General features: G+C 40.3%; 1 protein-coding gene across 4 annotated transcripts in view; it reads right to left on the minus strand.

Annotated features, from left to right (window-relative positions):
* The window catches only part of tjp2b (tight junction protein 2b (zona occludens 2)), a 91,893-nt gene that overhangs the window by 61,581 nt on the left and 4,865 nt on the right, over positions 1 to 25,447 (minus strand). Inside the window, exon 1 of one of the 4 annotated variants that reach the window (XM_072681504.1) lies at positions 18,599 to 18,827. The exons of 2 other annotated variants lie outside the window; for them this stretch is intronic. In XM_072681504.1, coding sequence (XP_072537605.1) covers positions 18,599 to 18,655 — 57 coding nt within the window. In that variant the 5' untranslated portion in view covers positions 18,656 to 18,827. Of the gene's footprint in view, positions 1 to 7,775; positions 7,902 to 18,598; positions 18,828 to 25,447 lie in introns of those variants that run through there. One more of the 4 variants, XM_072681505.1, reaches the window with a different exon arrangement.

Consider the following 25,447-nt stretch of genomic DNA (forward strand, 5'->3'; position numbering starts at 1 on the left):
AGTGTTTCTTAGAGGGAGAGGGGATTTAAGCAGGGCATCCATTATTCAACTGTATCATCTCTAAAAATTGGGGTCAACATTAATTTAAAATGGGAGACTTTAAACAGGATTAACACAAGGCCAGTTTACACCAACAGAACAGTGCTGTGATTAGTATCACAGCTGTGCTCAGCTGGGAATTTCCAGAAAGTGGCAATTAAAAGTTATGAGCCACCTCCACATTCCACCAAATGTCCTATTAAAAGTTCTCTCCTGCCGTTCTGAAATATTAAACGTGGTTTTCATCCCAGATTAAAAATGATGCACGAGCGTATGAGTCTGAAGCTCATCCACAATTAATTACCAGCAACCAGCCAAGAAGAGCCCAGAGTAAAGAATAAATAATAGGCCAAGATTTACTTTTTTAAGCAATTTTGTAAAAATAAATAAATAAATAAATAAATAATAATAAAAAAAAAAAGAAAAAAGAAAAGTATATTAATTGCTTTGTTCTTCTGAAAGTTAGTGTTTCACTCTAAACTGGTTAGGAGCTGTAATAGAGGCTTGGTCCCTGCTGTTGGGCTGCTTCATTAAAAGGGCGATTTACTCTTCAAAGAGAAATAAATTACAGCAAACCACAGAGGAGCAGGCTGAGCCTTATCCCTAACTACGAACACTGCTCATTCAGAGCTGAAGATGAGGGCAAAGACTTCTTTTCTGGTCATTTTAAAGAACAATAATAATAATAATAATAATAATAATCCATTAAAATGAAGTAGATAGATAGTCTATCTATAAAAGCCCATGTCAATGTTTTCAGCAATTATCATGTCTTCCTTAGATTATTGTACTTCATACAAGGCAGGCCATACAAGAGCCTGAGAAAGACCTTTTCCAAGAATCATCCCACCCACCATCAATTAAAACACTAAGCCCCCTCAGGATTGTCAGGTTTGTGGTGTTTCCTGCCAAACTGGCCATCTCGTCAGACAAAAGGCATCTCAGAGAGACCCTTAATTCGGAATGGAAGAGATAGCCGGCACCTTTAATCCACTGACCGGCAGAAATCTTTATTTGGAGGTGCGGATGGGACGGCGTCAGCTGGATCGCAGGCTAAATACCTCCAGATTGATTCCGACACTGCTGACCCACGCTCTGCTGATCAGCGGAGAGTGAGGTTAGCTCGGAGCACTGGTGTAGATGTCGCTCTCAACATTAATACAGCCCACATGAACAGGATCCTAGCTCCACAACCACTACTACTCTGTCTGCTAATGATACCATTCCCCGGACCCACACTGCTGCCTGTAGATCACCATCAGAGAGATGACACTCTACTTAAGCAGCCTGTCAGAGCAGCACTTCAGCTATGTGAATGAACGATACAGCAAACAGGTTCCGGTAATGTAGACAGCTGTTAATGATACACACACACACACACACACTCACTCACTCACATACATGTACCCCCTTAAACTCCCCCCGGCCACCTCTTAAAATAGTAGTGGCACTATATCTGATAATTGCTTTCTATCTCTGCTTTGGGGCATGGTAATGGGAGGTAGTCCCTGGAATAAAACTGGAAAATGCAAAGTAGCTAAAAAGTACATTCAGAGAAATCCAACCTCTGCTTTTAACCCCTCCTTAGCAGTGAACACACACCAGTGTTTGAGGCAGCAATTGAGGGTTGGGTGCCTTGCCTGGGGGAGGAACTTGGCTGTGGATATTGAGCCAGCAACCTTCTGATCCCAGGCCCACTTCTCTAACCTTTGTACCATGGCTGCCATCAAAATGGCAGCTTAGAAAACTGGGGTCAGCCATGCTGTAGCACTTCCAGAGGTAGAGAGGGTTGAGGGCCTTGATCAAGGGCCCAACAGTGGCAGGTTGAACCCACAACCTTGTGATCAATAATGCAGCACTCGAACCACCTTCCGTGGCATGTTGTAATGAAAAACGGGACAACAGAAAGACTTGATTCTGATGCTACTGCCACCCTGGCCTAGAGTAAAGCCCCCTTTTAAGAGAGCTTTGCCTTCAAGTAGAAGTCTGCACTCATATAAGACTCCTGGGTAACCCACCACAATATCTTGGACTGAGAGGCAGTTGACCAGTCCACTGCAGGGAGGAGAGGGACAGCACATACGAGTAGAGAAATCCTGCATTCTTGTAGGCTGTGTCCCAATCTGCACACTATATTAGTAAAGTTTAGAAGTGTGTGGTTTGGGACACAGGAGGCAGAGGCAACAGAAATGGTGGAGAAACTGTCAGGTGACGGGTCTACCAATGAGTAGGCGAGTCCGGCCCTACCTCTGGTCTCTACTGCGCAGAGTCTGGTTGCAAATTTGACAACATGGCGGACAGTCTTGCATTTATTTCTAGAGAATGGAAATGGAATGGAACATCATCCATGTTTTCAACTGTCATTGGTTCTGAAGATGATGAAGTGTTTTTCATTTTTGGTAAATATGGTAAAAATACTATATTTTTAGATATTTAAAGACTTGTTTCGTGATGCAAAATATTTATCATGATCAGTAGCAACAGATTCTTATAAACTACTATTCAGATACCCTCCCGCACTGAATACAGTGATTTTTATTCAACATCTGCTGCTCTTCATTTAATTAAACCAGTCTAATTACACTGTTAGTAATGAAACCTGCAGCTGATCCGTGTTTATTAAGCACCAATAGCATCCTCCATATGCTTAGAAAAGCATATTGTGTATCACGATAACAAAATTTATTATGATATGATAAAATATAATCATACTGCTTGGTATTGAGCCCTGTACACTTGTTATCAGTAACAAAATTGGGATTCTGGTATCGTGAGACCTTTTAATGTACTGAAAAGCTAATGTACTGTCATTCACAATACTTTGAGCTTTGCTAATAATTTGGATCAATTTGAATAAGCTAATGGAAAAATAAGCTGATGCCAAACTGGCTATTGTTTACATGCTTACTAAAACTGAATCTTGGTTCAACAAATACCAACAAAACCTGCGATGTGGTCAGGAAAACATCATAAAACATATCGTCATATTTCCCACCCCTACAAACAGCCTCACACATAATGCTCACACTGGCGTTTAAACCCACTCAACCACTTCGATAGCACTTCTCAAATTTCCTCCATAAACAGCTCAAATTTCCTCCATAAACAAACAAAATGACTCAGGTACAACCCCCCCCCCCCCCCCCAACAGTTGATGCCACAATGCTCTTCAGCTGCACAGAGACCTCAGTGTGTGTATTTGTGTGTGTGAGGCCGCAAAGTGGGCATGTGCAAAGTGAGAGACAGTGGGCCGAGCAGCAGTAACTATGATGAAAACGGAGAAGCACTGGGGAGTGCTGGAGCTTGGAGGAGTGGCGGTATTTTTAGGGCATTCCAGGCCAGTTCAGGGTTGTGGTGAAGGCTGCAGTTACTTTTCTCTGGGAGTGGTCCTGTCACAGGCTCAACGTTACTGCATGGATTCCCCCTCACAGGGCAAATGTGTAAGACATATATCCATTACATCCAGACAGGCAAATATATGGCCTACACGAGGGCCTGAAACTGAAGAGGCCATTATTTTGTACTGATGCCTGCAGACATATTAAGACATGTTAATGTAATTCTATCATTGCGGTCATAAGAAAACCTTCTGCCTCGAAAAAAAAATGTTCCTCAAGTGAAGGAGTGGGTTGAGTAGTGAAGTCTGGTGAGGTCACGGCAATCAATCATCACCTGGACCCAGATTCACAAAAGCTTTCCTAAGAAGAATCTTAAAATAATCGCAAAAAAGTTGTGAAAAAAACAGAAACTTCTTAAATATTCTCCTAATTTTTAAAAAAATCTTCCTTCAAAGAAATAAAGCTGTTATTTTCCTAAAGATAAAAAAGTTCTCAAATATGACACTTCATACATTTATGCAGCATTTTACAGTTTATCTCATCATAAAACACATTAATGTTCCATTCTTCTGTAAACATGTGAAGTGTATAACAACAGAGAGAAAAACTTAACTTGTATTTAGTAAATAAGATCTGGGAGGGACAGTGGTGGAAACAGCCAACATGGAAAAAAATCTCATCGGACAATTTGAGAACTGTGGCAACAAAAAAGGCATTATTTTCCTTATGCAGAATCCAACTATACAGTACAAAATAATCTATCTTTTAAATCCTGTTAAATTACTAAAATCTTTCATTCTAATAATCAACCTATTAAAACCGATCACTTAATCAGCTGACCTTCTAAACTCGTGCGAGGCTATTGTATGGCTAAGGAAATTGGCCCCTGTACTCTTACAGTCTGAAGCTAACACAAGTCTGAGGCTATTGTACGGAATATTTTTAAGAATATCAATTTTTGTACATTTTTAAAGATTTCTAAAGAATAACAATTTCTTGATTTTTTTTTTGTTTCATTATTTTAGTTGAATAATCATATCTGAGACTAATTTTTTTTGTGAATCCAGACCCATATTTAAAAGAGCCTGTGGGACTGTGTTTACAACTACCCCTACAGGAGGTCTGTGAACAGCAGTGAAGACTATCTTGGAAACGGTGGAATCAACTGTGCTTATGCAAAAAGCCAATTATTTTGGGAATCTGACAGCATCTCCTCTAGGTAAAGTTGTGCACGTTAGGGAGACCCTTTTTCACTGGACACAAACAAATGCTTTCCTTTCACGTTCTTGCCGAGAGCAGAGGGGGCAGGCAGGCGGACAGACGGGGGTCACGTGACCCGTCACACTGTCGTCTAATTATGCTGATCCAAAAGCTGCCACATCAATACATCATTAGTCCTGCCTTCACCAAAATAACTCCCCGCACTGAGAAATGGGTCAGACCACGCACTCCCAACAATGGCCTTCAAACAATAGCACCGCTGCTTTCACATACAGATAAGAAGACGAAGAGGATGTAGGGATGTTCCACTTACAAACAGTGTCATTAGGAGGCCATGCGTGACACAGAGACAGGCATGCATTCATACACACACATTCCCAGAGTTGTATACCACTATACCTACTTACCATATGTTAGAACATCCTGTTCCCACACAATCCCAACAAGCTACACCTGTACAGAATTTCTGCACATAGTTTACCTATACTTTATTACATATTGCTGCTGCACACAAAACTCTTGCCTCTAAAATGACATCTTCTTAACTTTCACTGATAGTCCATGTAAAAATATTATATTCCAAGTCATTTTGGAGCATTTCTATTGGTCCTTTTATCTTGAACACAATATAAACAACAACTGCCAGATTCAAATTGTGTTAAAACCTAAAGAGAAAAGGCAAATATTAATTGAAAAGTTTTAGTATATTTTGACATTACATTGTTGTAATTGTATGCTTGTAAATGTCTCAAAATCCTCATTGGACATTTTATTTAAATTTTATTTTCCTTCTTAAGAATCTAACAGTAGTTTCATAACAATATCCACTTAAAATCTTAACATCTAAAACCTTTAATTCTACTAAATGTAGATCTAAAAGTCTAAATGTAATTTAAACTGATCATTTTAGAGGCTGACCTTTTGAACTCTACCAGTCTCAGACAAGTGTGAAGGTATCAGGAGGTTAGGAAAATATTAAGAACATATTTCTTTTAAGAGTCAAACAATAGAATATGAATATTTTGGAAAAAATACTTTTGTGAATATGCCCCCCTGTACCCCCTGTACCCTGTACAAGTTTGAGGCTATTGTTCATACCAATTTATAATACAATTGTTCTTGAGAGAAAGCAATGAGAACATTTAAACAAAAGATTTTCAAAGAATAAAAACAAAAGGTATGGAGAAGAACAACCCCATGTTTGTAATTGTGCCTTGCATTGCTTTTGTAACGAGACAATGTCTCTCTGGGACTAATATAATACTCTCTCTGTCCTGGTTCCTATGTATTCTACATGTGATGTGGTTGAGTAATTCAGTCAGCTCCCGTAACAGCCTGTACGGCCTCCTTAACATAAGATTTGTTTGGATTTTTTGTGTAGTGATTTTCTTAACAAGCATTTAACCCCATCACTAAACGTCTTTACAGCGCTCCCGCACCCCAGACCCACTGAAGACTCAGAAAAAGCTCCCTATACCGGTTAAAAGCAGTTCTTCCCAAACATAAATCCTGAATCTCACACATTCCAATATACCAGCAGATCTAAACTAAAGCTCCCACTCAGAGTGACGCCAGACTTTAACAGAATCAGGCCAGTGCAGTGTTTAATACTGCAAATAGTTCTTGTTTTTAGCACATACAAGCCTGCACCTTTAAATAGATCACTTGATTAAAGTAAATAATCAATTAAAGGTTACCTTCACAATGAATTGGTAACAATTAGTTGCTGTTTTGCATATTGATCATGCAAAAATAAAGTTTTAAATTATTTAAAGTTTCCCAAAAATGGAAAAACGTATTTAACTTGGCACAGTTAAATAATGAGAGTCCACAACATGGAAGTGAGTTGCTTCCTCATTAACAAAATAAACAAATAAACAAAACTGGGCAGTAAAACAAGGCAATTTCAAAAAACCTCTAACCTGATATTTATGCCCACAAAATTTGCATACACCAGACAGCTTGCCCTATTACTACTAATAACTGACCGTGGGTTGCTAATAAGGCTCTGTATTGACAAGAAACAAAACGTATACTGCGATATACTGCAATACTGTAGGCTATATATGCAAGGCTATATATAATTAGTATTAGTCCTAGTATTAAAAACACTCCAACATATGCATAAAAATCTGAGTAAATGAAAAGTTTATTTTTATGTCAGAACAGTGGGATCTGAAACAGATTACAACACTGCCATCTAACGGCCGGGGTTTGAACACATCACAAAATGAACCACTGTCTGCCACCAATCTTTCCATGTAAACAATTCACTAAAATGCAATACTGTACTCTTGAGAATCAGTATGGATACAATATGGCAAAATATAATATTGCAATACTTTGATGTATTGATATTTTCTTCTAGCTATAGTTGCTGTGTGAACCAGGCCTCATAACCAGAGCTGTGTCTACAGAAGTGTCTGGTGCTGGGCTAAAAGCTAACCCTAGTCAAGTGGCTTTACCATCTCTTCAGCTAGCTAACCGCACACACACCTACAGGATACCAACAGTATCTGATAAGACTCACAAATAATTACAGGTATATTATTACAGAAATATTATTACAATGTTCATGTTAAAGCATTTTCCTGTTGGTCGTACTGTACAATAACACTTTATTGATCCTGAAAGAAATTGCAGATAATGCAATTATTTATATAATTATAATTATTATACATTTAAATGCAGTATAACAATGTATGTGTCAAATAAAACTTTGAACTTGCTAAAGGGCTCAAATCAAAGCTGTGCTATGCTACGCTACATGGCTTCTGTGTAAGAGTTGCAATGCCTCTCTGTAAAACAGCCAATCAGAGTAGAGCTCATTAAATTATTTATGACCCCACAATAAAAGAAAAGCCAGATTGGTTTATTCTGAGGCAAAATAACAGGGTTGTAAATTAGCGTGTAAAACTTTACGTATTTTTATGCCCCAGACAAAGTCACATACTTACTATTTATATATCAACTAACAATGCACTGAAATACTGAATACATGCTTTCTAATGCACCTTTAAAATATTGCAAAATGGTTTATCTTTCTTCATTAAGCTTTTGTTGTTTATCTTTTAAAGGCTAAGCATGATGGGTTGCTGTTCACCAACGTCTAATATTTTTCCCTTCCTTGTCTAACACAACTCAAATAACCTTCAGATTAACAGTCAGATTACTCACATTTCAATGAAATCGATACCAACAGCTCCACATCTCACAAAACATCCAAAAAATCCAGGATGAATCCTGAAATCCGGCAGAATTAACGCTCCTGACCACAAGAAACACCAGCTATCCACAGTCGCAGGTCTATTTACTTCAGGTTACTGAAGTATCTCAAGACTTCAGTAACTCAAACCTCACGCCCTGCCCTGTTTCAGTGCCTGTGTGTGCCCAGGTGGAGCACCGATTCAGGATTAAAGTCCAGCTATGACAAGGCCATTAGCTCCCCATTCCTTTCCCAAACCCAGAGTGAAGAATGAGAGCACGAGTGCTGTGCTCAGGTGGCGTGTGCTTTTCCTTTAGGTATCAGGTGCAGGTTAATGATCTCTCCACAAGCCCTGGTGAACTTGCCAGCAGCACGAAGCTAACAGCCATCTCGTCAGCATCTCACCCCACTGCTTCACGAGCTGCCAGTAATCCACATCTCTTTGGACATGTTAATAAAAAGGTCATTTATTTAAAACAATAAAAAGGTGATAGACCTCACCTTCGCCTGTGGTTCTCCCACAGTGCACTGGACAGTGACAAAACATGGCAGCCCTGAGGATGAATAGGTGTTTTGTTTCTGCCCTATGTGCTGCCTATCAGCCAATTAGGTGATGGCTGTCCGCTGTGTACTGTAAGGTAATATGCTGGACACTGGAGCCTGTCTGCTGTCTGGAGGTTGACAGTTTCCTCTGGACAATAACTGGCCTCAAGCTAAGGCTTATTTAGACAACCACTGAAGCCTTTTTAAGGACTTTTATGATCTAATTCAACAGATATTATCAGCTAGGACATGTTTGGTTTCTGAAGCTTGCTTCTTTAGATTTGTACAGAAGCTACACTATGTATACAAAAGTATTGGGACACCTGTGCATTCACTGTTTCTTTCTAAATCAAGAATATTAAAAAGAGTTTATCCTGCTGTTGTTGGAGTAACTTTCTCTACTGTCTAGAAAAAAGGCTTTCTACTAGATTCTGGAGCATTGCTGTGAGGATTTGATTGCATTCAGCGACAAGAGTGCTAGTAAGGTCAGGATGTTAAATGATCACTACCCCAACTCATCCAAAAAAAGTATTAGATGGAGCGGCCATATGAATAAGTGGATTGATTTTTTTTTTTTTAAAGAAGTGGATGGACAGTATCTTTATCAATTTAAGGGTTCTAATTTTATTAAATATGGTTCTTTATGAAATCAAAATGAAGAAACCTTTGCAGCACCTTTATTTTTCTATGTGTATGTCTATTTTTAATAGATTACAGTATGACATTTAGAGCATGAAATTACATAAGCAAGTCTATTCATCTTTAACAGACATTCCTCAGAAGGGCTTGGTTGACTGTTAGTAAATACAGCAGCAATCTGAACCGGATCTTAGTGAGCAGTGGTGGCCTGAGGCCCAGTTGGGAGAGGGTGGGAGGAGAGGGGGGGGGGTACTGTCAGTTTGAAGAGAGTTCAGAGGAACTGCATCTTAGTGCAGTTTTGAACCTCAGAGCTTTATAGTGGTGAGAAAGCAGACTGCTGCGTTTTGGCTGAAAGTGCTGACTGGGAATGCACCACTAGCTATTCCCAAACCTGAACGCCTGGTGACCTGGAAATTGTTAAAAGATGACCAGCACAGAGCAGCACAGTGATGTAGTAATTCACAAATTACAGCTTAATAAAAAATAACTGGAAATGAAGTGAAATGGCACTAATATAATGAATTTGCCTAATTGCCTTGTCTCAATTATCAATGAGATGGAAAAAGGATAAAGGCATTAAAGGCCAAACATGAAGCAACAGCTAATGATCTTGTTAACATTAACATCATGTGATGTGCATTAGTCTTCTGTAACATGACATTTCTATGCGTGGTGGGAAATTTGGATGGGAAATAATGGGCGAGATCTGATTTTATCCATTAAGGTTTGATTGGAACATGACAAGCAAGTGTCCTAAATTGCATATAGTCAACAACCTAACAAGCTCCTTCATACATATCAGATACACTGTATGTCCCAATGTTTGTTGACACTAATGAATTTGCACCCACTGCTTACAAAAAAGTGGGAATGCACACAGACAGTTTGTCTAGTCTTTGTAGAGAAGTACTGCCAATAGAATAGGACTCTCTAGAGCAGATAAACATGAACCTATTGGCACTATGCCTAATGCCAGCCGTGAGCTAGACAGGTATAAAGTCCCCCACCATCGAGCTGTGGAGCAGTGGAACTGTGTTCTCTGGAGTGACGGTGCTCCATACAATGATAAAAACAATGAATGAGCAGGTGTCCAAATACTTTTGTCCACATAGTGCCATAACATTAAAACATTGATTATCTGGTTACAATGGCACCTGTCCAGGGGTGGGATCTACATATGAGGTAGCAAGTGAACAGTCAGTCCTTGAAGGTAAGGTGTTAAAAGCAGAAACAATGGGCAAGTGTAAGAATCTGAGACATTTTGACAAGGGCCAAATTGCGATGGCTAGATGACTGGCTCGGTCCGGTGGGGTTTTTAATGGTATGCAGTGGTCAGTACCTACCAAAAGCGGTGAACTGACAACATGGTCATGGGCACCCAAGCTCAATGATTCTATCCATAGAGGCCCCACCCACAACTCACGGTACTTAAAGAATCTGCTGGTAACTTCTTGGTGCCAGACACCACAGATCTTCAGAGGACTTGTAAAGTCCACTGGTCAGAACTGTTTTCAGGACCTACGCAATACTAGGAAGGGGGTTTTAGTGTCGTTGTTTGACAAAATTTTTAATAAAAACACACCTTGTTGCTAACATAACACAGACAGTTGATTTCAGATTGCCTTTGCCTGGTGGAACTGTGACACTCTCCTCTATGAGAGAAGCACAGTTTCCAAACCATATTAATTGGAAACTCTGGACATGATTTTTTTGCACCTTGTTGGCAACATGATTTGTGTGTGTTACATCTCATATTAGGCTCTCGCGAAACGTAAAAAAGTGTGCAAGTTAAACGGATGATGAAATTTGCATGGCGGAGCTTCATAAATCTGCAATGTTCTCTCCCTCCTCCACTGAGCAGCTCTCCTCTCAGAGACGCTCAATGTTCTAGCCTCGGCCTGAGATGGGTTTGATTTGGGGTTTTCATATGGAACAATGGGCGGCATTGAGTGGCAGTGACTCAAAGAGTCTGCATAAACAGCCTTGTATTCATCCCCTCATCCCTCGCTTTCCAATGACTCGCTTCTCTTCCTCCTCATCCTCCTCCTCCTCCTTCTCCCAGCTGCCAGGCTGAGATCACACTCACTAATTAAGAAATAATTGGATTTGTCTGCATGTTTGGAATTCCTCCAGCATTGTTTCAGAAGTGAATAATGGCAGGGTCATGCATGTCAAGTAAATAAACAAATACATTTTTAAATGTGGACAGATATGTGAAATAAAACTGATGAAATTCATTCCTAAGGAGGATTTTAAATCAATAACAAAGTTTTTATACAGTATGGAATAAGTTCTATCCTCTAAAACTACTTTCTTCCCAGTATGGAAGGAGTTCTATTCTCTAAAACTACTTTCTTCCCAGTATGGAAGGAGTTCTATCCTCTAAAACTACTTTCTTCCCAGTATGGAAGGAGTTCTATCCTCTAAAACTACTTTCTTCCCAGTATGGAAGGAGTTCTATTCTCTAAAACTACTTTCTTCCCAGTATGGAAGGAGTTCTATTCTCTAAAACTACTTTCTTCCCAGTATGGAAGGAGTTCTAGTCTCTAAAACGACTTTCTTCCCAGTATGAAATAAGTTCTATCCTCTAAAACTACTTTCTTCCCAGTATGGAAGGAGTTCTATTCTCTAAAACTACTTTCTTCCCAGTATGGAAGGAGTTCTAGTCTCTAAAACGACTTTCTTCCCAGTATGAAATAAGTTCTATCCTCTAAAACTACTTTCTTCCCAGTATGGAATGAGTTCTAGTCTCTAAAACTACTTTCTTCCCAGTATGGAATGAGTTCTATCCTCTAAAACTACTTTCTTTCCGGTATGGAATGAGTTCTAGTCTCTAAAATGACTTCTTTCCGGTATGGAATGAGTTCTATCCTCTAAAACTACTTTATTTACATTAAGGAGTGAGTTTTATTCTCTAAAACTACTTTCTTCCCAGTATGGAATGAGTTCTAGTCTCTAAAACGACTTTCTTTCCGGTATGGAATGAGTTCTATCCTCTAAAAATACTTTATTTACCTTAAGGAGTGAGTTTTATTCTCTAAAACTACTTTCTTCCCTTTATGGAAGGAGTTCTATTCTCTAAAACTACTTTCAATATAAAACCAGTACAAGAACCATTTGAATGCCTAAATACAAGACATTGTAAGACGTTCTTGGGGCAGTGGACACTCCTCCACGGGCAGGGTTCCTTCACTATCTGCCGTGCTATCAAGCGTTTGGGATCCGTCTATTGTTCCTAAGACTCTCTGCAGGAAGCTACACTCGTACAGTATTCTGCACGAGTCAATACAGTGCACAGAGCTCAGCCAAAGATGCTGCCATAATGAAAAATCACTGCATTGAAATACACGGTCATTACAGAAAAAACAAAACTATGATTTAGCCAATAATAACAGTTATATTGTTAGCCATAGAAAAACAACAGCACGCGACACCCTTCTGTCAAAGAGTGCAGGGCTGCCAAAAGGCTTGAAGTGAACGAGGAGAAGCCGCCCCTAATTAAACGGCTTCCCAGGGGAAATCAAAATATTACAAAGACTTTTCCACTGTCCTTAAAACAAACGCCTGCAGGCTTCAGCAAACATCCTGTTATTGTGAGCTAACTGGAGTGTGAATAGAAATTGACTGCATTTAACTCAAATTAAGGCAGCCATAAATTAAAAGCACCCAGATCACCGCCCTGATGAAATGAGTCATGGAGGAAGACCTCAGCAAAGTTCTCAGAATTCCTGCATGTTCCTTGCATGAGTCTTGAGTGGAGAGGATGAGTAGCTGGAAGGAGGGGGTCAGTCTAAAGCTTGCCAGATGTCTCTGCTGTTATCTTTTTGATAGCGTTCATTTTTGATGGGGCAGCTGGATGTGGGCCTGACCCAGGCACCTTCTGAACTCACGGGCGTGGCTGAGATCAGAGAATACACAAACCAACAACGGAAGCTGTCTGTAAACTGTGTTCATCCTGTTGGCACGAAGATAAGAGTAATCAGTTCGTCATGTTTGCAGAGGAAATAACAAATTATGTCACTCAAGTCTAAACCGAACAATCTTGTAGAATCTTCTGGAAAAACAGGACTTTTTCACCTAGTATGGGCATTCGCTGTGTAAACACCCTGATTGCAAGTTAAGGCTACTAAATTAAAGTCAATATAACAAAATCACAGCAATCATGAGAGTTCTGGAGATCTTCAGAATCTCCACAGCTTCACCTAACGGCTCTCATTTCAGCAGTAGTGAAGACTGTCTATTAGGAACGCCCATTCTTATGCTGTACAAGAGCTAAAAGACAAAAATAGCCACAGTGTCTTGCCGCCGGAGTGAGAAAAAGACAAACAGTCTGAGGTAATTGCCAGCCACAGTGAGGAGCATTATCCCCCCGTTGGCCCATCAGTACGATCACAAACTGAACAGATCAGGTTCAATCTTTTAATAGCTAAATTCAAACCCACTGCATCGCTTTAACAGGGCTCTTACAGGGCTTTAACCAGGCTTTCCCACACAGTGTCCTGAAGTAGGCTTCTACATACAGCCCTGCTCGGACCTGAATAAGCATTTGACAGAAGAAAAATATGCAGTGTGAACAGCAGAAACACACTGAATGCTCATCCATCTATCTTCTTATCTGCTTCTTCCCTGTCAGGGTCATGATGGCTTTGGAGTAGGGCTGGGCGATACGGTAAAAATACTATATCAAGATATTTAAAGACATTTTCATGACATTTGTCATGATACATGTAAGCATAGAAAATCAGTAGCGACAGACTCTTAAAAACTATTATTTAGATGTATAGGTGAATACAGTGATCTGCTGCACCTTATCTAATTACACTAGCTCCGTGTTCTTTCAGCACTGACAATATCCTCAACCTGCTTAGAAAAGCATATGGTGCAATCACGATAACATAATTTATCACAACACGATTAAATATAGTCATATTGCCCAATAGTAGTTCGGAGCACACCCAGAATCATTGGGAGCAAGGAAGGAATACCCTTGGACAGTCTACTGCAGGATAAACAAACAGAGTCCCTGGAAGAAACTAACAGGGTTTCTTCAATAGCCACAGTGTCTTGCTGCAGGACTGAGAAAAAGACACTGGCTCATCAGTACGTTCACAAACTGAACAGATCGAGGGCAATCTTTTAATAGCTACTTTCAAACACAGCATAGCTTTGACAGGTCTTTCAAACACAGCTTCCCGAAGTAGGCTTTTACATACAGCCCTGCTTGGATTTGAATATGCAATTGCCAGAAGACAAAAAAACCCTACTGGAACAGATGTCTGGTTGAGTTTGGTCAATAATTTGGTTATGACGTGTTTATGAGAAATGCTGCCTGACACCGAATGCTAAGAGCTGGTTGCGCTTTCTATATTCTAGTATGTAGTCAGAAAAAATAGGACAACCCATAAAAACCGTTGCCTTTTTTAATATATTTTAACATCTGGACATTTCATCTTCAGTCTAACAATATTGAGAGATGGAAGTAATGTAACTGAATAGATAAAACCAAAGAAATGTCAATTGTAAAATTAAGAAATTAATAGAAATGTAATTTCTCAATTTGTGAGAAAACATTAAAAACACCCCCACATTCACTACTACTGAAAATGGCTATAGTTTGAAGCAGGTGTAGCACATGATATAGCAGATGATTTGAAAATGGCTAGATATAGGATTTCGGAGGAGCCGGTACACAGCAGGTAAAAGTGGCCCAAATCCGATCTTTTTCATCATATGTGGCACAGATGTGATATCTGTGTGGCCATGTGAACAGCAAAAAACACTGAATCAGACATTTTCATGTCCGATTTAGGCCACTTTCACACGTGGTATTGAAATCCAATACGTATCGGATACGCAGCACACTAAATTAGAAGGCACGTGTCCCAGGCACTCTGTGTTTAAGTATATTTCTAAAGAAATGGCAGAACGCAGCAACAGCAGATTGTGTCACCAGACTAATGAATTCTGTGGAATCTCAACATCGATCTTCTTGGCCGATCGTTATGTAGGTTGGGCCCTAATTTGCTCACAAGCTGTGTTCAACCTGTCCAACCCCACTGAAATGACCCCTTTTAAGTTTTAGGTGGGAGTGGTGGCCCCATTGTTCTGCATGACTGCTAGAGCAGTTGGATGCGTGCGGCTCATCAGGAATGCACCCGGGCCGTTCCTGTGCCTGGCGCGTGCTGTTCGGAATAAACCAACAGTGATAAGACACTCCAAGGCCGGCCCACAGAATCCCAACACCTCCTCTACACCCCCACACACTCTGAGCTAACTTTCTGCTACAATAAAAGGTCAAAATGTGTTCACATTGGGCTTTTAGTGGAAACATGCTAACCTTCAGCTACAGAGCAGCTTTGTCTAATTAAATAAAAGTATGATCACGGCAGGAAAGACAAGCCAAACCACAGCTGTGAGGAGTACAGGAAACTGCATGACATATCCAGCCATTTGGTAGGCCTAATTAGAGCCTTCACTCTCCATGTACTTCTCGATGGGGGTCTGTGGGGTTAAACCTGGCCAGCTGCTCAATAGCCATACCTCACATACCTTTGAGTAAGACTACTGGTCTAAGATCACACCCCAGTTGTCCGTGTAATCAGAACCATTGGGACACAGGATATGAAAGGTATAAACTGACGGAAGTGTTTCTCGAAGCAGTGTGACACATGCTTCAGATCTTACTGATAAAGTTCTGAAACAGCTTTAAATAATGACTATAAAATCAGTGCAAACCAAACCGTTTCTGATCTATCGGGTAATAATAAGAGGGCACGTTCCCGAGATGTGAAGGCATGAGTGACCTTGAGTGTAAAGAACCTATGAAATAACGTAGATCAATTTAGGAGCCTTTTTGTTTGGACGGGAACAATTTGCTGATAAGTAATTTGTTATTATGGGGTGTAAAAATGCATTGTGTCTTTAAACCACAGCCATTTCCAGCTGAGAGGGAGCTGTCAGAACTGCTCTAAAGACAGCGCATTAATGTTGAGCAAGACTCCAGCTTCGCACCATGTGGTACGAGCATGTCACGACATCTTCAGGAATTAGAGCTTTTCAGAAATTCACTTAAAAAGCATAAGCCTTGAGGGAATATCGAAGCGAGGCTAAAAACACTAAAAAGACAGGGATAGCCGACCAGGTGACACACTGATCCGAGAAGGACTGACTGAAGGAAGCTAAGCTAAGCCAGCTGACTGGCTACAATCTCTTCAGGTAGTTAAACACTACCCAACGGCTACTGTTGGCCAGGGCATTGCGTTGCTGTTAACTAGCCGATTAAAGAAGAGTTCATCATTTTTCCACCCTTCCCTTCATTCTGAGGGAAAATAACAGGGTGGTAAAGGAGAGTCCAGAGTCACATGCTTTCTATTTATACATGAAATAAGTCAATGACTCAACAAATGAATTTAAGGGCACCCTTCATTTGACTTTGAAAAAACAATGAATTTGGAAAATATTAGGCCTTGACCCCAACAACCATACAGAAAGTTCTAACGAACATCTAGAATCAGATCCCCCCCACCATCTTTACAGGCCCTTATCACTAACACACTCTAAAAGCAAGGCTGTTCCAGCAGCAGCACGGCAGTTTTGAGGGGTGTGTGGGAATTCAGCTGTGTTTCTTGGTGTGATTACTTGACCTGTCTCACCCAGAGATCCACACCAGGCCTCTGTGCTGCTAAATAATGAGGACTGTAATCCGCCGCCTAAGCCGCTCCCCACTGTGCCAAGTCAGACGGACAATATTGAACCCAATGAGAGTCCACTAGGGTATACACACGCGCACACACACACACACACACACACACACACACACACACACACACACACACACACACACACACACACACACACACCCCAAACGCTCTGATGCAATAACAGCACCCTCCTACACAACATCAGCAGACCATCAGAATGAGGCAACTTCAGCCAACCTCTGCCTCGTTCAGGTCAAGCCAAGGTGCCCTCACAACAACACGGTCATTCATAAACGGCAGCACTGTGTGACAAGATCATCTATTTGGATTATGATTCATTAGTGAATAATCCTAATTAACACACTTTAAATTATTGTACAACAAGAAGGAGGCACATTATGACTGTTAACAACATCACCAACAGGGGGGGGGGGGGGGGGGGGGGTTTGCAAGGCTGGGTTTGAGAACTGCTAGTTTAGAATTCGTCATGTTCACAGCCCATTTTTCAGTAATCTGAATGTCACCCCTAACACACACACAGTCCAGAAAAGGGAAATGACAAGATACTGAGTAGCTTTTAAGTTTTAAGCCACATTAAACAAATCTGGCCTTTCAATAATATATTATTGCTGTCCAATGAAAAACATGTCCAGAATGGTGACTTTACAGGAGAAGGCAAAGATGACAACGCGTTTAACTTTGAATGGGAGCCAATGTAAATTAAGAGTCTATTCTAAGCCATTTAGAGCATTTCTACTGGTCTGTCCATCCAGAACTATTTACAAAGTGTACGGATCAGCCACAAGGTTCACACCATGGAGAAAACTGTGTTTTACTGGACAGCGCAATACATGCACTGCATATTGCAGGCCATAATCCCCTTAAAAAAAAAGACCCCTCCCACTTTTCTCTCCCGTAATCAGCTGCACATATGCACTTTAACCTATTGCAGTACTTACTGTTCGAAAACACCCACTGAACATAGTTAATATTACTTGTATATTATTTTTTATTTTCCTATATGTTGTTATATTTCCTAGATGTTCCTATTATATTATGTTCCTATATGTGTGTATATATATATATATATATATATATATACACACACACACACACACATACATGAAAATAATATATTAGGAACATCTAGGAAATATAACAACATATAGGAAAATAAAAAATAATATACAAGTAATATTAACTATGTTCAGTGGGTGTATATATGTGTATATATATATATATATATATATATATATATATATATATATATATATATATATATATATATGGACCAGAAGTGCAAATAGTAGTATTGTGCAAATATAACTTATAAATATAACAGGTGCATAATGTGCAATGGCAGACAGTGTGAAAGTTTCAGTATTGGGCAATGACATGTATGCAAAAATGGCAGTATAGTGCAATAACAGACAGTACACAAACTGTAGTATTGTGCACATACAGAACTAAGCGCGAGAGTAAATGATAATAAATAATAAATAAGGAACTACAGACATATGAGTAGTGCATCATAAGTATAAGGGGGCAGTGGTATAGCAATCAAATGATTAACACACAGGCATCTAATATCCAGACTCAATCTAAACTACTTGATTTAAGTTTATGAATCATAAACTTATAAACACAGACTGAAATTGTGAATAAATTCTAATATAAGTGAACTAGGTCCTTTAGGTCTCTCTGAAAGCAGCTATGTCTGAAGCAGGTATAGGAACAAACTCAACAGGTGAGTGAAGGAGGGTGAAAAGGCTTCCCCAACACTTCCCTGACTGCTCCAAAATAGTTCATTCAGAAATGCTGTTCTCCTTCAGTCCGGACTACACACCCCTGTCATTAGCACACGTTCATTAAAACGAAGGAAACTCCTCGTCTATTCCTCTAACATTACTCACTCCAGCGCTGCCGCTTTTGCTCGCATACGCGGCTCTTCCTCCTCCTCTGACGGGCATCCTGCGCTCCTCAGGGCGACTGTTTCAGCCTCAGTTGAACTCGAGTGTGAAGGGTTTCTTACAGTCCTCGTCGTTTCAGATGAAGCATGGCGAGCTGTCAGACGGTCCCGCAGAAAAGAAGCCCCCCTGGACGCCCACACTCGCCTCCTCTCGGGCTCTGTAACCTTCTTGAGAAACACTTTTTTTTTTTTTGCAGCGAGACACTTTCAACCAAGCCAGCCCACTTCAGGATCATACCAAGCAGGAAAGTGGGAAGGGTGCTCGTTCCGTTCTGGTTGGTGAGATTAATGAAAGAACCGGATATAAAGTGAAATATAAGGCAGATTTGGCTCTAAATATATATATATATAAAAATAAAGCTTATAATAAATGCTGCATGTAGTAGAAAACGAGGAAGGCTAGCTCGGGCATGACCCATTGCTCTGTACAGTCCTCCCCTTTGCAGTGGTTTCGTCCAGCTGGCAAACATTGATTTAGCTGTTCTCTCAAAGTTACAGGATAACAAACAGAACTCTTGTCTGCTATCAGAAGCCTCAGGCTAGTGAGCTCAGTGACTAACTGACTGACTGACTGAGAAATGGCTTAAAATAGTCAGGATCATTTATTAAAAGCTTACTTATGTAATATTAAAAGGCCAGTGCTAAAGTTTGCAAGCACATATGCATGCCTATCAGAATCAGAACCAGAATCAGAATCAGAATCTCTTTATTTCACCAAGTATGTTACACATACAAGGAATTTGTCTTGGTGAGAGCAACACGTATGACAAGTAACAAAAAAACACTGAACACAGTCTTAAACTAAAGGAAAATGACACTAAACAATAAATAGGGTAGGGGATAAATTAAAAAAGTAAAAAGTACTAAGGTAATAAAGAGCTGAAAATATATTTACAGAAAAGAACATCTGTATAGGTGTGCAAATAGTCATAGTGCAATATATAGGTGGGGAATTCAGAGGTAAGGTATGATAGAGGCAATGACAGCTTGCACCCAATAGGGTAGTCATACCACGTCATTTCAAGACAGGGTAAACCTGGTATTACTGTAAATTTGCAGACTGCAAGATTTAAATAACCCTATTGCCATCACCTTTGTGGGATAATAATCTATTTTTCCCACCTCAGGTGGTTTAAGAGGTCAAAGAAAATATCCTACACAGCCATGGTAGCCATATATTAGGATAAAGGAAGCTAATAGAGGCACAAGCCACCAACTATTACACCCCTGTCTGTCTGTGTTATAGCAATGCAAATGATGGCCATCACCTGCTGTAAACAGCAGGGGCAGTGGTGGCTCAGCGGTTAGAGCACCGGGATATTGATAACAGGGTTGTAGCTGCCACTGTTGGGCCCTTGAGCAAGGCCCTTTACCCTCTTTGCTCCCCGGGCGCTGGAGTTGGCTGCCCACCGCTCTGTGTGTGTGTACTCACTGCCCCTAACACATGTGTGTGTTCACTACCAGATGGGTTAAATGCAGAGGACACATTTTGCTGTACAGTGTACAGTGACAAATATGTGCACCTTTAAACTTACACAAATGTTTGTGGACACCCCTTCTAATGAATGTGTTCAGCTATTTTAAGTTGCATCAATTTCTGACTCATTGCAAATGCACACACCCACACACAGCTTGACTAGTCCCCGTAGAGACGTACAGTCAATAGAATAAAACATGAACCTATTGACATCATGCTTAATGCCAGGTGAGAGCTAGAGGAGTACAAAGCGTCCCAGCATTGAGCTGTGGAGCAGTGGAACTGTGCTTTCTGGAAGGATGGTTGGTGCTCCATCCAGTACTTTTGGGGTGATTTGGGGAATTGGGGATGAGGTGGAGTGATGATCATCCAACATTCTCATCTTACCAACACTCTGATTGTGCCTGAATGCAATCAAATCTTCACAGCAATGCTCTGAAATCTAGCAGAATCATTTCCTGGACAGTAGAGTTATTCCAATACAAGTATATATAACATTTTTAATAGCCTTGATTTTGGAAGAAACAATGCATTAGCAGGATCTCCTGAAAAAAAAAAAAATGACAATATATGAGTTCAATCATATATATGGAGATCTAATATATTGTCATATTTTTTTTCAGATGTGTGTGTTGGTAAGTCAGTCCACGTGCCTGCACACTTAAAATAAATGAAATGTTTCTTTTTTTAAACATTACAGTAAATGAGCAATACCCTGACCACAGGGCAAGACTGACCTCATTACTGAGAATCACGGTATCTCTCATCATCAGCGGTTTAGTTACACCCAGTCAAGCCCTGACAACATCTCCCGCTCAAACTCAATCAGCTCAGCCCTTTTGTCAGTGATGAACCTCTTTCACGCATGAGGCCATCATCAGCATCTGTTAATGTTAAAGGGGTGGTGCCTCTGTGTGGCTTTCAGGGGTAACAGCACCACAGTGTAGCGTGTGTGTGTGTCCATGCATGCAAATAGGTCGCTTTTTTAAGCCTGCTGTGTTCACCTCTCCTCCTCCTCCTACTCCTCCTGCAGTAACCGGTTCTAACTGTACAGCTGGAAGTGACCTGGTCAAACTTTATGTTCTCTAATACATGAGCCACAAATAGATGATCCGATTGAGAGTGATATTATCTAGCATTCAAAAGCTTGGAATCACTATTCTAAAAATATATACATATAATTTATAAATAAATATATACTAAATTTATATACACCAAACACTGATCACCAGGAGGACAGGTAAAGTGAAAAACACTGATTTTCTTCATCTACAGTGGCATCGCTTCTCTCAAGGGGTGGATAAAGCAGGAAAAATGGGCAAGCAATGGGCTAGATGACTGGGCCAGTCCTCTCCAAAATGGAGGCAGGTCTTGTGTTTCTTTTCTGATACGCAGTGGTCAGTACCTACCAAGAGTGGTCAAAGAAACGTCAACCAGCGAACCAGCTAAAGGCTCATGGGCACCCAAGGCTTGCTGATGCTCATGGAGACCCCACATCACAACTTACAGGTCTTAAAGGACCTGCTGCTAACGTGTTGGTGCCAGATACCACAGGGTGCCTTAAGAGGTCTTGTGGAGTCCAGACTTCGAAAAGTCAGCTCTGTTGTGGTGGCACATAGGAGAGCCCTAATACTAGTACTAATATTATGGCTGATCAGCGTATATGAATGATTCTAATATGATACAATGTATGATATAAGGGTTTATTACCTGGTTAAGTTGTTCTGCATATACAAAAAAGCCTCAAAGAACCCCTTATCACTACTAAACAGATCCCTTTTTGCTTAGGAAATATTGCATAATCCTACTAAAATGGCTTCTGGTGTATTTAAATCTACATTACATGAAGTTATGAATTATTGCAGAAAATCATAATAATTATAATAATAATCATAATAATAATATAAGATATTATACTATGACAGCAGTGCATTTTTATTATTCTCTGTACACTTAAAGGAGTAGTTAGTTCAAAAATCTGATAAACATGATTGATCAATGACCCCAGATGCAGTCCATCAGCCAAGACATGTTAAGTATTCGATGTGTGCTTCTTTAGTTTACAACAGGAGAGGCTAGGCTAACGTCGCTAACAAACACTGGACTTAGACTGTCACCAATCTCATTTCACAAAAACACATGTCCAAAACCAACTCTCAAAACATATGTAGATCTTAATTTGCCAGGTGCAGACAAGCTGATGTGGTGTAGAACATGGTGTGACTCACTTCAGGCAATAACTAAACGGTTGGCTGGCAATTCTGAGGTCTAAACTAAAGAACCACAGGTCAGATAACAAACAGGTCTTGGCTAATTGATCAGTGATCAATCATGTTCATTTTAATGTTGATTTCTCACCAAACTACTCTTTTACTATAAGCCAAAAATATCTACAGTCATGTGATTTCTGCACTTTATATTCAGGTTACAGTGCACTGTAAAACACACCGCATTGTGTGTGTGCGGCATTTGTGTGTGTGTGGTGTTGTAGGATGTATTCTGTTAACTGACCTTCTTCCTGAGAGCTGTCAAACCAGCCTGTTTCAGTGACTGGCTGCGTCGTCCTGATCAGCTTCGCGAGCTGTAGCTGCCACACAAAGCGCTAACAGGCCAACAGAGGCGTTTAAAACCCACCGCCTACTGTCTAACACACAGAGTTACATCTCAGCTGTCTGAGGAGAGCACAGTGTGGCTCAGAATGAGGAATATCACACACCCAAGGACAATCAATCCAGAGATTAAAGAATACTTTTTCTTTGTTTGTGTGTGTTTGAGCTATTTTAGGCCTCTTTGTTGACACTAAATATAGCGTCATGCCGACTGCTCCTTCAGTCACACTTCTGCTGCAGGTGAGAATAAAAAATGGTTTAAATGGAATTCAGCATACAGATCCAATTAACACCTTTAAAAATGTACAGTAAGCACCATCTTCATCATAGCACCATGTGCAAGGAAACCACTATGCTGTTGAACCTACTGGCACTATGCATAATGACAGGCGTGGGCTAGAGGGGTATAAAGCCCCCCCAGCATTGAGCTGTGGAGCAGTGGAAGAACTGTGTTCTCTGGAATAATGGAGCTACATCCAATATTTTTTCTTTAGATGAGTTGGGGATAATGTGAGGAGGTGATCATTCACTATCCTGACCTCACTACCATCCTGCGCCCAACTGTGTCAACTGCTCCAGCATCCCCCCCCCTGAAATCTAGTAGAAACCCTTCTTCCCTGAACAGTAGAAACAGTTACTCCAACAAAAGCAGGATCAACTCTTTTTTCAATACCCTTGATTTCTGAAGAAACAGTGAAAGAACAGGTGTCCCAATACTTTTGTCCATATAGTGTGCATGCCAAAAACCCTTTTGGCACCTTTGTTTTGTCAAATATGAGGTCCTGCATAAAGAAACTGGATCATGGTGGCAGGACAAACCTTGTTTAGGTTCTCTGTGTAGGTAAGTGACTAATGGAAAGCATATTTGACTGATATGTGACGTGTGTATTATCGGTCATTTTGCGGTATTCGGATTGTCCAGCAGGCGCTTTCCAGATTCAGATGTCTTATACATCCTAATGAATCCTGGTAAGCAGGGAGGTCTCAGAGGAGCTAAGGATCAGTGTGACGTCTTGGCAGCCATCAGATCTTTCTGCACCGTCCCTCATTACATTCACACCAGAGTCTCTCCTTCAACTCAGTGACACCATCAGCAAGCACAGAGCAAGCTGTCTCAGATCAGAGGCAGTCTGAGCCAGGGATGGGCCAATATGGAAGTTTTCTCTCAGAGCATCGGTGACCATAATGATGGCCATTTTCAGTATTAGCATGGTGTTGTTTAGCATACTGGAAATGTCTTTGAACCCTTTAACATTTTAAATAGAACAAAACATCTCAATTAAACTCTTTTTAATGGTTTTCAAAAACCAGCAAGTTAACAGGCGTGAACTGGTGATTCTATACCAGCTCAGAGATGCACCGTCTGGTCACGTCAGGGATTTCCATGGAAAAAGTTCAGGCAAAAACTAGGAGAGCCAGTTGCTCAGACTATTAAGATTAGTCTTGGACTACACTCCAGTGAATGGAGATTCTCCATTGAAAAAAAGGCTTAATCCCTGTCCAGGTAACCAACCCTTTATGTTAGTAATTTTATGCATTAAAAAACTAATAATTTTACATTTCAAATCTCTATTTATCCCTTAAAATTAAACATGCTCTTTGCCTTTAAGAGTGTTAGATCTACAGTGTACCCCCACTCCGACCTGCACAAATACAACCATCACACAAAAGTGATCAGAGAAAAACTTTTCCAGCAGCTTCATCATAAAGTTTAGTTTCAGAGGTTTTCACAAGAACATGTAAACAAGCCTGATGTATTTTGAGCAAAAAACCCACAAAAACCGGTCGTTCTTAAGCAGAAGTGAGCAAAGCCCCCCTGCGTGCTACTCTCCCCCATAAGCTCATGGTATGCAGATCATTGTGGAGTGTTCTTTCCTAAATTGGTGGTGAAGGAGCTGCTTTGACTACTACAAGCAAGCTTCCAATTCTCTGGAAGCAAAGCGATTTTTATTCACGCTGCCAGTCCCTGTCTGTTAGTGTTATAATTCTGCCGGGAATTTCCTGTAGACTGGGATTTCTGACACTGTGGATAAACAGGTGTACGCTTCCATACACCTGTGAACTCAGCTATGTCATTCACACTATGGCCTTTGGCACGCCCAAATGCCCAAACCAGTCCAATGAAATGCCAATCATTAACATCTGCTTTGCGACCCATTTTCCACACACTGAACGAGACTGTACACACATCACTGCACTGTAGCACCTTCTCTCAATCAAGAAATCCTGTCACACACCACATCCGATCCTCTTTGTGCAATGCCATCTGCAGGAGCCTGACATTACTACAATGCAAGGTGACAAATGTTTTGTCCGGGAACCTATATAGACTCTCACTCTCTCACTCTCTCTTTCTCTCTCTATCTATCTCTCTATCTATCTATCTCTCTATCTATTTGCCCTGTATTTGTCTCTAAAGGGCTGAATAAATGTAAATAGACTGGAATTTGTGATATTTTGGATATGCTCAATTTAGCTTAATTTTTAAACACAGACTGGACTGGACACCAAGCCACAGTGGGAGTGAACTTAATATATCTTAATATAATAACTAATAAATCTTAATATATCATGTCAAACTATTTAAGTGAAGAAAAAAATGTTCAATTTTCTATTCAGTTTGCCCTGTCAGGATCTAAATCATTTTAAATTGAGATGAAATATTAAATACAACACTAAGAATAACCTTTTACTTTAAATTAACTGT

The sequence above is a fragment of the Salminus brasiliensis genome, chromosome 6 (assembly GCF_030463535.1).
Source record: "Salminus brasiliensis chromosome 6, fSalBra1.hap2, whole genome shotgun sequence".
Lineage (NCBI taxonomy): Eukaryota > Metazoa > Chordata > Actinopteri > Characiformes > Bryconidae > Salminus > Salminus brasiliensis.